General features: G+C 39.5%; 1 protein-coding gene across 4 annotated transcripts; it reads left to right on the top strand.

Moving 5' to 3' along the window:
- Positions 1–17: 17 nt before the first annotated feature.
- Positions 18–10,252, top strand: UQCC6 (ubiquinol-cytochrome c reductase complex assembly factor 6). 4 transcript variants are annotated; one of them, XM_072973105.1, is made up of 4 exons: positions 18–83; positions 2,718–2,954; positions 3,538–3,660; positions 10,105–10,252. In XM_072973105.1, exons 3-4 carry the CDS (start codon positions 3,553–3,555, stop codon positions 10,210–10,212), a joined length of 216 nt encoding a protein of 71 aa, XP_072829206.1. In that variant the 5' UTR covers positions 18–83; positions 2,718–2,954; positions 3,538–3,552; the 3' UTR covers positions 10,213–10,252. The 4 variants fall into 4 exon arrangements, with proteins under 4 accessions (XP_072829206.1, XP_015096136.1, XP_031539045.1 ...); XM_015240650.3 differs by lacking the exons at positions 18–83; positions 2,718–2,954 and adding an exon at positions 2,967–3,277; XM_031683185.2 differs by lacking the exons at positions 18–83; positions 2,718–2,954 and adding an exon at positions 2,967–3,190.
- The last annotated feature ends 3,934 nt before the right edge of the window (positions 10,253–14,186 follow it).

The following is a 14,186-nucleotide window of genomic DNA, read 5'->3' on the forward strand; positions in this document are numbered from 1 at the left end:
CCTCGTTGGTTCTTCTGCCGGCCACTTGGCCTTTCGGGAAGGGTGGAGGACAAAAAGGCTGGGAGGGGGAGTGCTTCGCTGACGTAAGCTTTTGTGGGCTCCGTCTTCTCGGTGGTGTGTGTGTGTAGGCGGGCGTGCGTGCGTGCGTGTGTGTGTGTGTGTGTGTGTCTGTATGTCTGTCTGATGTCCTCTGTGGTCGCTGTGTAGGTAGGCGGTTATGCTTCCCAGAACTATCCCGGCCTTTCCACCCAACGTTTTATTCTGACTAGAAACAGCAATTTGCATTAATTATCAAGTAATTACTGGGGTGTAGGGGAGAGAAGAGACTTCGGAATAAAAAAACATGGGGGTCCTGGGCACTGTATCATACTGGGCCACAGTTTCCTAATCTGTAAAATGAGAGTGATTGTAAAATGGCTTTTTACATAAACTGTTCTTTGCTTTACTTTGGTTATGTAAAAATACCAAAGTTTGAAGTCTATGATAGTAGATGGCATTCAGGCATATGGTTTTTTCAAAAATCCGTATGATTACCTCAATAGTACGGATTAAGGATTCCATGAAATCCAACATCCATTTCTGATAAAAACTTTAAGCAATCTAGGAACAGAAGGGAACTTCCTCAGCTTGATAGATGATGTCTATAAAAAAGTTACTGTATTTATTCAGTTTACTTTATGGTTTAATGTAGAGAATCTTATGAAACCTACAAAAAATGTACTAGAATAAGTGAGTTTAGCAAAGTTGCAAGATAAAAAATCAATTGTATTCTATATATACTACCAACAAATCAGAAAAAACACCATTCACAATAGCATCAAAAAATATGAAATACTTAGGGATAAACTTGGTATTTCCTGAAAACTACAAAAGATTACTAAGATATATTAAGAACTAAATAAGTAGAGAGATAAATGCGCCAGAATATTGTCAAGATGTCTGTAGATTGAATATTATGGCAATCAAAATCCCAGTAGACTTTTTGTAGAAATTGACAAGATGATTCTAAAAGTCATATGGAAATGCAAAGATCTAGAATAGCCAAAACAACTCTTTAAAAAGAAGTAATAGTATGCTATCACTTATATGTGGAACCTAAAAAATAGAGCTAGTGAATATAACAAAAGAAAAAAGAAAAAAAAATTGGAGGACCAACACTACCTGATTATAAGGCTACAGTAATTAAAACAATGTAGTATTGGCATTTTGATAGATAAAAATATATCAATGGAAAATAATAAAGTCTAGAAATAGATACATAACATATATAGACAATCAGCAGATTTCCACAAAGGTACAAAGGCAATTCAGTGGAGAAAGCATAATTTTTTCAACAAAAGCGTAATTTTTTTGAACAGTTGGATAGCCAGATGCAAACAAAACAAAACTTGGACTCACACCTCACACCATACAAAAAGTTTAGCTCAAAATGGATCACAAACTTCACCGTAAGACCTATATCTATAAAACTTCTAGAAGAAAAACCAAGAGAATCTGTGACCCTGGGTTAGATTTCTCAGGTATAACACCAAAGCATGACTCACAAAAGAGAAAAATGAAAACTGGACTTCATTAAAATTAAAAACTTCTGCTCTTCAAAAGATTTTTAAGAAAAAGAAGTTATAGACCAGGAGAAAATATTTGTAGATCAAATCTATCTGATAAAGGACTTGTATCCATACCCATAATATGTAAAGAAAATTCGAAACACAATTAAAAAAACAATTAAAAATGTGCAAAGGAATTGAGTAGATACTTTACCAAAGAAAATATAAACACAATTCTCAACATGATTAGTCATGATATGCCATCCACCTGTTAGGATGGCTAAAATTAAAAAGACTGATCAAAGTGTTAAGATGTGGAGAAACTAGAACTCTAATACTGCTGGTGGGAATGTACAGTTGTACAACTAGTTTGGAAAACAGTTTGGCAATTTATTTAAAAGTTTGATATATACCTACCATATGCTACAGCCATTCTACTCCTAGGAATGTACCCAAATGAAATGGAAGCATGTATTCATTGACCTGTATACACGTCTTTCTGCTTCTTTTCACTGTTCATAGTAGTTGTATTTGCATTAGCCAAAAACTGGAAACAATCAAAATGTCCACCAAAGGTGAGTGGATAAGCCAGCTGTGGTATAAGCATACTCAGCAATACAAAAGTGAACTACTGATACATAGAACAATGTGCACAAATCTCAAAATAATTGTGCTGCATGAAATAAGTCAGACCAAAAGTAGTACATACTGTATGACTCAATCTCTTTAACATCCTGGAAAATGCGAAGTAATCTGTAGTGACAGAAAACGATCAAAGGTTGCTTAGGGAATGAGGCTGTGTGGGAGGAATTAAAAAGGGGCGCAAAGAAACTTAAGGGTGAGGAGTTCATAATCTTGATTGTAATGGTTTCACAGGTGTAAGATATGTCAAACTTCATCCAACTGTATACTTAAAATACGTGCAGTTTACTGAATGTCAAATGTACCTCCAGAAAACTGTTTAAAAATGTGAATGTACCATGATACACGTTATACATACAAGATTAATTCTTCAAAACTGTCCTGCATTAACCTTTGGCTAAACAAAAGCAATCCATATTCAAAGCACAATCTTAAAAACGCATAGATTAAATAATGTCGATTTCATTCTTCTTTTCCAGTAGCACCATAGCACAAGGTCATAGCTGTCTGGGTGTGGCTCTGTTTCAGGTTATTAAAGGACGCGCTGGGCACTACGACCAAGAGTGTTTTTAAACTCCACAGTGCCCTCACCTAAGCACCAGCGGGTCGGCTCAGTGTGCCAGTCTCCACCCGCTCCTAAAAGGCGGTAAACGTGAGTAACTTCCTTTACGCGTGCGAAAGGACAAACAATGGAAGAATCCAGCTAGAGCCGGCCCGAGACTCAACATCTGCCAGGAAAATCCAACTAGAGGGAGCGTGATAAAGGTGCAGAAAGCCTGGGGCCGGGAAAGTTCTGGGAATTGGTTCAAAAAGAAAAAAAGAAAGAAAAGACTCCGGCTCTGGATCAAAGCCCCACTTCCCCGGGTCACGTGTCCGCGCCGCAGTGACACCCCATTTCCGGTCCGACGCGGACAGCATCCCCTGCACTTCCGGTCCGTCCGGTCGGCTGCCGGCTCGGTTTCCCGAGCGCCCTTCGTCCTCTGACCCGCTGCCCAGCGCCGGTACAGCTTGCAGTACAGTGTTCCCCGGGGCGCGCCTCTAGGCCAGGCAGTGCGGTCTGCAGTCCCCTTCCTCCCAGAGTTGACGAGGTGCGGGAACCCGTCCGGTGCGCCCTTCCTCTCGCTCCGCTGGAGCTGTCTTTAAACTCCGAAGGCCGAGCCCGCACACTAAGAACCCAACGAAGGCTGGTCTTCCGCCTCCAAAGGGCGTTCGTGCGCGCGGCGCCCTCGTTTCGCAAAAGAGGACCCAGGTGTTCTGACTCCGCCCCTGCGCTGCTTAGGGGCTTGTTTCCCCGCACAGCTTAGCCTGGACCTGGGCACCTTCTAACACCGCCCGCTTTCTCTCCCAGTCCAGCCTGCCGACCATGCCTGCGGGCGTGTCCTGGACCTCGTACCTGAAAATGTTCGCCGCCAGCCTCCTGGCCATGTGCGCCGGCGCCCAAGCGGTGCACAGGTACTATCAGCCGGACCTGGTGAGTGCAGGAGGGTCCTCGTGCCTCAACTCCTGGACCACTCCATTCTCACAGAAGCCAAAGTACTCTTAAAATTAGGAGCACGTCTCCCCGGGTTCTAAAGCCTTGGGATGGCATCCAACTGCATTTAGAGGAATGCATGCCCTGCTCTTACACAGTGTTACACGTTCTTAAGGTTTTACACGGTCTACCTCCTACTGAATTTTATCTTCCACCTTTCCCCCTTTGTTCATCTCTGTTGCAACCTGCTTCCTTGATGTTTCGCAATCTCATCAAGCCTGTCCCCACCTTAAGGTCATGCTTCTCTTCTTGGAATGCTTTTCTCTCAGATCTTGGCTTGACTTTTTCTTCAAAATTTCAAGTGTCTGCTCAAATGTCTCCTCCAGCAGTGAGGGTCCTTTGGACAGCTCCTAAAGGATTCCTCCTCTGCTGTTCTGTCCTAGTCCTTGCTTTCCCTTGGAACTTGTCACAATTTGCAATTATTTTATTCATTTGTCTTTTTACTTGTTCTTTTGTTTCCTCCACTAGAATGTAACCTCCAGGAAGGGACTTTCCCCGAGTGGTTCGCTCTTGTATCTAAGTCACCATGAAAAGAGCTTAGATTGTAGTAGATGATCAATAAATATTTGTTGAATGAAGAATGAGTGAATATAGGCATTCAAAAGAGAGAAATTTAGATTAATTTTGATAAGCACTCCCTAAACTGGAACTTGGAATTAGAGGTTCTTTGGAGGAATTATGGCATTGGGGAGGTGGATGTGAGGAAACAGTGCAAATAACTACAAGAATGTGCTGGGTGTTGTGCGATTGCCATGAATAAATAGAGTGGTTTGGAGCACAGTGTAGGGAACAGTCATTTCTGTCTGGTCTCTGGACAGGTAACACTACAGAGAACGAGCCATTTGTTTGTTTCTAATTTCAGTGAATTAGTACTACAGTTTTGGAGGTGTTTATTCTTGCTTTCAGATGAGGAAATAGGTTCAGAAGCATGTGGGTGATTTCCTGAAGTTACATAGCTTAATGAGGATTTGAAGCCCAAGCTTTCTGTTTAGTGTTTCCCTTTTTTGACCCCATTAATAAAATGATACAACACCCTTGTAAAACATCCAAATTGAATTCAAGCATGTAGAGTAAAAGTGAAAATTCCCCACTGGTGACTCCTTTTCTCCAGTCTGCTCCCTACTGCTCCCAACTGCCATTTGTTGGCTGGTGTATCCTTCTAGATTTTTACTGTTGTTGAATACACACACACACACACAGAATTTGTGGGGGGTGTTTTTCCCATATAAATAGGAGTTCTACATATTTCACTGCAACTTGCTTGTTTGGTTAACATCCAAATAAATAGATCTGTTTATACTAATAGCCTGTTTTCTTTCTGGTCATTTTAACAGTATTTCATGATATGGATATTCCATATATTATTTAATCAATTCCTTATTGACGTTTAGGTGGCTTCTAGTTTTTGTACAATAATGCTGCCGTAGCTCTTTCCTGCCACCTTAGACTGCTTCTCTTGAATTCTAGGGAAGCATCAAGGGTACATAGTGGAGATAGGAAGAGGTAAGAACCTTCCACAGAAATACAGTTTGGTCTCTAGCTTGTTCAGGAGTAGACATCAGACAGGCTTTACAAAGAAAGGAATGCCTGTGATTTGACCTCAGGAAACTGACCTTTCGTTCACCCATCTCATAAGCGAGAATGTGCAAGGGTTGTTACCAGCAGCTACCTGGACCTTGGGGGAAGGCAGCATGAAGCCAGAATCTCCAGAAAGGGCACACCAGAGAGTCTTAGACCACCTCATCCTGATCAGGTGGTGGCATCGACAGTAGGGCACCTCTGTAGGGACTTGCAGGCCACGCTGGCTGGCTGTGCGGAGGAGGCTGTATGCTTTACTAACATTTAAGGAATTTATGTTCTTTACCTATGTCTGTTGGTACTGTTCCAGTAATTACTGTTGCTGTTGTAAGAGCCACAGGCCTTTGCAGGAGTCTTTTAGTCCATACAGCTAGAATGTCTCTGAGGAGACCCTGAGGGCTTCCTAGGGCTTGTGCTTAGTGCTGTCTTAAGGGAGAAGCTTTAAGGGCACTTTTTTCTAGTTATCCAGAACAGCTCATCAGAGTAGGAGAGGAGGCTGACTCAAAGCGGATGCTCTATCCTGGAATAGAGTGTGCTTTTTGCTGGAGCTTCCCTTTTGCACTTCCTTTTACTTTTTCATTACTTTTACTTGTTCTATTTTCCTTAATTTATAATGTACTTATTATTGGAGACATAGTAGGTCAAAGGACACAGTCTATGGACTCATTTTAAAGCGCCTATTTTTGGTTGTCTCCAGACATACCCATGTACACACAAACTGCTACTTAGAAACTCTGCTGACATGGTAACTATTTATAACAAACACTGACTAGTCTTTTAAAAATCGATTTTATAGTTAGTATGTAAATAAGAAGTGCCATCTTTTTTTCAATCGAAGTCAAATTGTCATTTAGCTTTATACTATATACTGGCAATTCAGGTGAACTACAAATGTGTGCCTGTGTTTGTGCATAAGTAGGTGGTTAAGAATACTTTGTAGAAACTGGAAACATGATATTATATTTTATAGGGCTTTGTGACGTCGCATAAATTTTGTTTTTGTAACTTAGGGGAAAAATAGCCCTTCTAAATTAATTAGTTTCCACTGTTTAACGAACATGAAACAAGCTACATTCTTTGTATGTAGTGAAGGGATTGGAATATCAAATCCTAGGACTGGTTTTAAGAGAGGAAATCATCAGACAAGTTACTCTAGCTTTTATTTCATTTCCTATCACTGAACTTTTTAGAAAGTCATTTTCACTTCAAAATGAAAATGGTGCTAGGCAGCATATCTTTTACCTTCCTACTTCTGCTATTACCCTAACCCAGCATCCCCACATCCCCAAACCCCACATCCTTTCCTAAACTATTGTGTTTCTGTAGGATTAATTAACTGTTAGGGGGAAAAAAAAAAGAATAAAATGAGCCCAGGACAAGGGTTTTGAACTTTAGGCATTGAAAAGCTATTGATATTTTCTGATATAATTGGAATTATGCCAGAATAATCTTGCAGTTTTGTGTAAAGTGATTTGGGTAAAGATTTTATTTCTCTAATCTTATGAGCTTGTAAGAGTCTAGAGCAAAGTCTGTTGATTTTTTTCATTCAGCACATTTTTTGACTGCTTCTTGCTATGAGGGATATTCTCATAGCATTGTAAGAAATAAGGTGGAGATTAAGATGTGGTCCCTTTCCTCAGGGACCTTACAGTATAAGCTGATAGCCGATGGCTACAGATATGCCTCTAAATCATTATGATATGGGGCCTTTGGGTTAATTCTGATCAGAGATGGGTGAACAGTGGTGGGAAAGGCATGGTGGGAGGGAATCATGTCATCTTCCTTGTCACTTGAGCCTTGAGCAATGAGAAGAATTTTGGTAGTGCCAGTATGAGGGGCTGTGTAGAGGGAGGAGAGAACAGGCCACATGAAGGTTGGGAGATGGAGGCATGTGATACTTACTGAAATGCCTCTGAAGGTCACCAGCAACCTCCATGTTGTTAAGTCCTGTGGTCTTTTTTAGCAGACTTTGTCGTTGAACCCGTCAGCATCTATCGACACGGTGGAATATTCTCTCCTTTCACACTTCTATTGGCTTGTGGGCACCACTCTCGTTTCTTCTGTCTCTTTGGTCGCTGTTTCTTAGTCTTTGCTATTTCCTCTTCATCTCCTTATCTCCCAACATTGGTGGGCCTCGGCTCAGTACTTGACTTTTTTTCTCTCTGTCTGTATTCACTTCCGTGAACCCGTCTTTTCTCAAAGCATAAGTTATTTCTTGTATACTAAAATTATACCTTCAGCCTGGACCTCTCCCGTGAGTGTACAGTTGAGTTATTAATTGCACACTTGACAATTCCACTTGGGTGTGCAGTGGGTGAACACGTTCACAGCTGGGCTCCTGGCTTTCCGCCTGCTCTTCTTTGGAAGTCTGCTCTGTCCCAGTAGGTGGTGACTCCATTCTTCTAGTTGTTTAGGCCAAAATCTGGGAGTCATCTTTAACTCCTCTCTCATACTACACGTAACAGCAAGTCTCTCTGGCTTAATCTGGAAAGCATATCCAGAATCTCACCACTTTTCACCACCTCCATTGCTACCACTCAGTTCAAGCCACTGTCGGTCATCTCTCCCACAGTTATTGCCGTAGCTTCCAGTCCTATCTCCTGCCTTCCACACTTGCACCATGACAGCCTCTTCTCAACAAAACCACCATCTTTTTACTTAAGTCAGGTCGTGTCACTCTTCTGCTCAAAACCCTCCAGTGACTTCCCATCTCTGCAGCCCCTTTTCCCCTCTGTCCTTGTCTCTTCCTAACCCCTCGCTGAGTACTTGGACCAGCTGTGCTGACCACCTTGCTTTTCCTTGAACACAAGGGCACATTGCTGCCTTAGGTTTTCCACTTCTGTGGTTCCATCTGCCTGAAACACTCCTGATAGTTCTATGGCTGCTTTCTCATCCCCCTCCATGTCTTTTGTTCAGAAGTCACCTTTTTAGAAAATAAGCACATGAAAAGATGCTCAGCATCATTAGCCCTCAGGGAAATGCAAATCAAAACCACAATAAGGTACCACTTTATAACCACTATGATGGCTATAATTTAAAAAAAAAACAGTGAATGACAAGTATTGGTGAGGATGTGGAGAAATTAGAACCCTCGTACAGTGGTGTTAGGGATGTAAAATGGTACAGCTTCTATGGAAAACAATCTGGAAGTTCCTCAAACATAGAGTGACCATATGACCCAGCAATTCCACTTCTAAGGTTATACCCGAGATAAATGAAAACAAACATCTGCACAAAAACCTGTACATGAATGTCCATAGAAGTATTATTCATTAGAGCCAAAAAGTGGAAACAATCCAAATATCCATCAACTGATGAATAATAAATAGAATCAATAAAATAAAATATTTATTTATACAAATAAAATATGGTATGTCCTATAATGAAATACTATTTGGTCCTAAAAGGGCATGAAATATTGATATATGTGACCACATGGATGAACCTTGGAAATCTGCTAAATGAAAGACAACAGTCATAAAAGACCACATATTGTTTGATACCCTTTATATGAAATGTCCAGAGTAGGCAAGTCTGTGGAGACACGGCAGTGGCTTGGTGATCAGGGTGGTGGGGGAGGGTATTGTATGGAAATGGTAGTGACTAATGGGTTTAGGGTTTCTTTTTGGGGTAATGAAAATGTTCTAAAATTTATTGTAGTGATGGATGTGCAACTTTGTGAGTATACCAAAAGCCCTTGAATATTTAAATAGGTGAATGGTATGGTATGTGAATTATATCTCACTAAAGCTGTTACAAATTAAAAAAAAAAAAAGGTCACCTTCTCAGGCTTTTCCTGATCACCTTTTTGAAGGCAGTTTTGTATATTTTTGCCCACAGCTTTATGCTTTCCACGTAATAGGCACTTAATGTTGTTGAATAAATGAGTTTATTCCTAGTAACTGTTTTCTGTGCCAGGCACATGGTGGAGAGTCAGGATAGGGCAGGAATGAATTTCCCAGTGAGGAAACCCTTATTCAAATTTGTGATCTGTGTGTTCTAACTTCATTAATTTACATGCGACTGTCCGGTTTTCACAATGCCACTCTAAAGAGACTGTCTTTTTTCTATTGTATTTTCTTGCCTCTTTTGTCGAAAATTGACTGTTAAGTCTGTGGGTTTATTTATGACTCTCTGTTCTGTTCCATTGATCCATATGTCTGTTTTTGTGCCAGTATCGTGCTGTTTGATTACTGTAGCTCTGTAGTATTGTCTGAAGTCTGGGAAGGTTATTCCTCCAGCTTCGTTCTTTTTCTTCAATATTGCTTTGGTAATTCTGGGTCTTTTTCCATATACATTTTAGGATTATTTGTTCTACTTTTGTGAAAAATGTCTTGGGTAATTTGATAGGGATTGCATTAAATCTGTATATTGCTTTGGGTAGTATGGCCATTTTAACAATATTAATTCTTCCAATCCAAAAGCATGGGATATCTTTCCATTTCTTTAAGTCATCTTTAATTTCTTTGACTTGTTCCAGATTTTAGTGGAAGGCTTTCAGCTTTTCACTGTTGAGTATTATGCTGGCTGTAGGTTTGTTGTCCATTAATATTGATGCAAAGTTTCCCTCTTTGACTCCTCTAGTACTTAAGGTATAGCCTGGATAATAGAGGCATATAAATATAGGGCTAGAAAGGGACTTAGATCAACTGTGGGTTCTCATAGTAAAGATGTATCATTGAGTGTCAGAGGACTTTTTGTTCTTTTTAACTTTTTACTTCGATGTTTTTCAAGTCATATTTAATTATAGTCAAAGAAAGCACTGGTATCTATTTTTTTTGTGTGTTTTTGTTTTTGTTTTAATAGACAATACCTGAAATTCCACCAAAGCCTGGAGAACTCAAAACAGAGCTTTTGGGACTGAAAAAGAGACAGCATGAACCTCACAATCCAACTCTGCCAAGAACTTTGTGAATAATATTATGAGAATTAAATACATATTTAAAAAATTTAATGAGTCAAATTCCTTGTTTTTAAGCAACTAGTAAAATGCTAACTGCAAGAGGAGGTGCTCAGTAGATGTTCACTAATCCATATCGAGATTTAATTATGGTTTGACCAGTGTTTCTTAAAAACTGCCAAAGCTTATATATCAGCTTCCTGAATGTGGTTTGATACTTAGTCTTAAAGATCATGTGAGATAGATTAGACTATTTCCAGTGTCTCCTGCCCTTATGATTCTGGTTTATTTCTCTGAATAAGCTTGACTATAACAGCGAAGGGGAATTATAAATTAACTATAGTAAAAGTGACATTGACCATGAATGCTTATGGTGTGAAGTTAATATTTCTCTAAATATTGGAAAGTACTATTATTTATACTAAACTGAATTCAGTTGAAATATTTAAATCTGAATTTCTTTTAGAATTGTGTATGTAACAAAATTAACAATTGTGACTTGGACTGTGACAAATTCTTTACCCCTAATTTGAGAAACCATTTTGGCATTTAATTTCTTATAAAATATATTTTAAAATAACTGATAAATGAGTATTATTATGAGTTGAACTGTATCCCTCCAGAAGATCTTAAAGTCCTAACTCCTGGTACCTGTGAATGTGTATTTGGAAATAGGGTTTTTTCAAATGTAGCTAAGTAAAGATAAGGTCACTAGGCTGAACCCTAATCCAGTGTGAATGGTGTCTTTTTATAAGAAGAGGAAAATGCCATGGAAAGACAGACGCACAGGGAGAATGCCAGATGACAACAGAGGCAAAGATTGGAGTGAGCAGCCACAAGCCAGGGGTCACCACCAGAAGCTAGGAAGAGGCAAGGAAGGGTTCTCCCCAGAGTCTCAGAGCATGGCCCTGCCAACACCTGGACTTCAGACTTTTGGCCTCCAGAACTGTGAGAATAAATTTCTATTGTTTTAAGCCATCTAGTTACAGTGGTACTTGGATAACCATAAAGCAGCCCTGGGAAACTAATACAAAAGTTTTAGCCCTTTGCTGAGTTTATAAAAGCAGGACAAGAGTAATTTATAAAGCACTCAGCTTTGTATTCAGGGCTATTTTTCCAAAAGAAGTTTTTCGGAATTCTGCATTCTTAAAGATCATGTCTAAGCCTATTACTTCTTAGCCAGTTAGCAAATTGCTACATGACATTGATCTTTGGGGTCAGTGTTAAAATCTTAAATACTAAATTCCTAAATGCAAACAAAATGCTTTTGTTTTATTCTCCACAGTCAATGCACCTTTCAGTTTAACAGTATAAAGCAACTAAACAAAATGGTTTATTTCCAACCTCATAATCAAGATTTTTCTTTTCCACTGCATGTCATTTGGTACCTTATCATATGCTCCCAGCACAAAGTGGATCTTCAGTTTTGTTAGTGACAGCTGAGCAGTAGCCCACCCTAGGGGGAAAAGGCCTGGGATTCTGAGGTAGAAGATGGAATTTTTAGTTCAGACTGATTGCTGTTTGCTGAAACTTTATTTGCTGTGACCTTATGCATGAGACTTACCTTCTCTGGATCAAATTCCATAGTTGCCATTAACTGTATACTTTTTTCATGAAAAAAATTGTATACTTTACAAATGGTGAAGCTTGCCACAGCTGTCATTGCAAGGACTTTATATCAAACTAGAAAAATTTTGACTTTTTAATTAAAAGAATTAAAAAATGTTTTCTTAAGCATTAATTCAGTAATTCTCATCCAGTTGCCTAACTTCCTCGAGTAGTTGGAATTCCCAAAGGCTTCAGGAAGGGTACTTGATTTACTATAAATCAACAATAACATTGTTTTTTAACTCCAAACTAATTTTATCAATTGAATTTGGAAGGTGGAGTTTTTCTTCTTGTTAAATGGACATTTACAAATTCTAATTCTCCATTAACTTTAGTGCATGAACACCAAATAGGTGAGCTTTGATACACATTTTGTAGATACCAGTGAGGAACCCTTTATTACTTTCCAGAATGAAGGCCTGGGGACACTGTTCACCCTTTGCTTGAAGAAAGGACCTGCCCCTTGAGGTTAGCTTGTGCACAAGGAGAGGACCCTCATGCCATGGATGAATGCAGTGGACCATACTATAAAAGCATCCCTATACCTTCCTTTTACAAGTAGAGTGGTCTGGCTATTGATTTGAACCCACCTTCATGAAGGTGAAAAATTAACTTTATAGCTATTAAAAAAAAATGCACCAAAAGTAAAAATGCCATCATTTCAGTAAATGCTAATTCTAAGTAATTTTAACCAAGATGTGTATTTTTTTTCTTTTTTTAAAGTTGAGCCTCACTGTGAAAAATAAACATTGTGGTGGGTGTGGAAATGTAGCATCTGGATTCCCAAGGAAAGGCATGTCACCCTAGGGCTGAGTGCTCATCAGTGAGCTTCCATCAGTTGCCAGCTCCTGTGGGGACGGCCTCAGCTAGCACAGCCTTGCTTAGAGCTATGCGTCCAGCACACTCAGCACAATGCAGACATACCGGACCACTCTGAGGGGACTCATTTTAGCTCAGCTTCCCTCAAGGTTGACAGGCTATTTGTACCTGCATTACAGCTCAGCTTCTCCTTCTGCTCAGTCCCATTTCTCTTCCTTCCACAGGTGCTGATTCATGGGCACTCCTTAATAAGCAGCCTCTATATGGAACTCCATCTCAGTGCTTCCTGGGGAACCAAATCTGTAACAAAAACCAAATATTAAAAGTAGTCCAAGATTATTCCTTAATGAAGCTGTGGGGGGAAAAAGTCCAAGATAGACCAGTTGCAACCTGTTTGCTAATTAAATCAGACCGGTTAAACAGTGACAGTATAAGGTGTGTGTGGAATAGCTGCTTGTTTTGACCACAACCTGAGGGAGTATGATGCTTTTTATGCTCCCTCATGGTAACAGTGGAAATTTAGAATTTGTAACTGGAAGATTCTGAGCAGCAGAAGTTTTAGATGGATGTCACAAGTTTAATGCAACCCAATAGCTTTAACTTTTATATAGTAACAATTTTCATTAAAATAGTCATTTACAGTGGCCAAAAAATTGGAAACAAATGCTACAATAGCTAGTTAATAACTAATAACACTGGATCATGAAAGGAAACTGTACCTTAATAGCATGTTTCTCTATGAATGAGCTCCCATTCTCTTAAAAGGGAAAAGCAGCAGCACAGATTGTTAAAAAGACACACAATCAAGTAGGGTAGATATGTAGAAGTTTCAAAGGGATTATTACAACCTAATCCTAGAGTTTGGTGGGGAGGGATAGGAAGTACATAGTGAACAAAAATTGTGAGATGCCCAGAAAGGGTCCTAAATTATCAAGAAAATTTTGAAGTGCCTGACAAATCTATAGTACTTAAAATTAGGTTCCATAGAACTTTCTTACATACCATGACCTTTGAATATGCATCTAAGATTTTCTCTCTCTAGCCATTTAAAAAAAACCCAGAAACCCCATTTCAGATGGCTATTAGTGAAATTAGAGAAACTGTTTCTCCCATAAATAACACATTTCAAAACAAAGTAAACAACAGCTCAATGAGGATTCTCACTCAGTATCTATAGTTTTATCTGTGGTAGGATTATAGCTGACTTCTAAGATAGATAGCCTTTTGATTTTGCAATAAATTTAGACTTACAGGGAAACTGCAAAGTCAGCAGAATTCCTGTATCCCATCCCATAAACGCTGTCATCTTGCTTGACTACATTACATATGCCAGAGCTGAGGACCCAGTGAGCTATACCTCAGACTGGATTTCACGAGCTTTAACCCAGGTTACCAACATTGCAATTAGTTGCTGTGTCTCCAGTATCCTCCAGTCTGGGACTCTCCTTGGTTTTGACCTTGAAAAACTTGAAGAGTACTCTTCACATACTCTAGGCTGAGGTTATGAGTTTTTTAAAAAGACCACCAGGGTGAAGTAACCTCATCACATCAGGGGGTACGT

This window comes from Vicugna pacos, chromosome 12 (genome assembly GCF_048564905.1).
Source record: "Vicugna pacos chromosome 12, VicPac4, whole genome shotgun sequence".
Taxonomy (NCBI): domain Eukaryota; kingdom Metazoa; phylum Chordata; class Mammalia; order Artiodactyla; family Camelidae; genus Vicugna; species Vicugna pacos.

Bases quoted from the DNA above. Each gene is read 5' to 3' on its own strand.
- UQCC6 (XM_072973105.1), top strand. From the start codon at position 3,553: ATGCCTGCGGGCGTGTCCTGGACCTCGTACCTGAAAATGTTCGCCGCC. The intron at 3,661-10,104 runs GTGAGTGCAGGA...TTGTTTTAATAG, and splicing joins GGTACTATCAGCCGGACCTG to ACAATACCTGAAATTCCACC.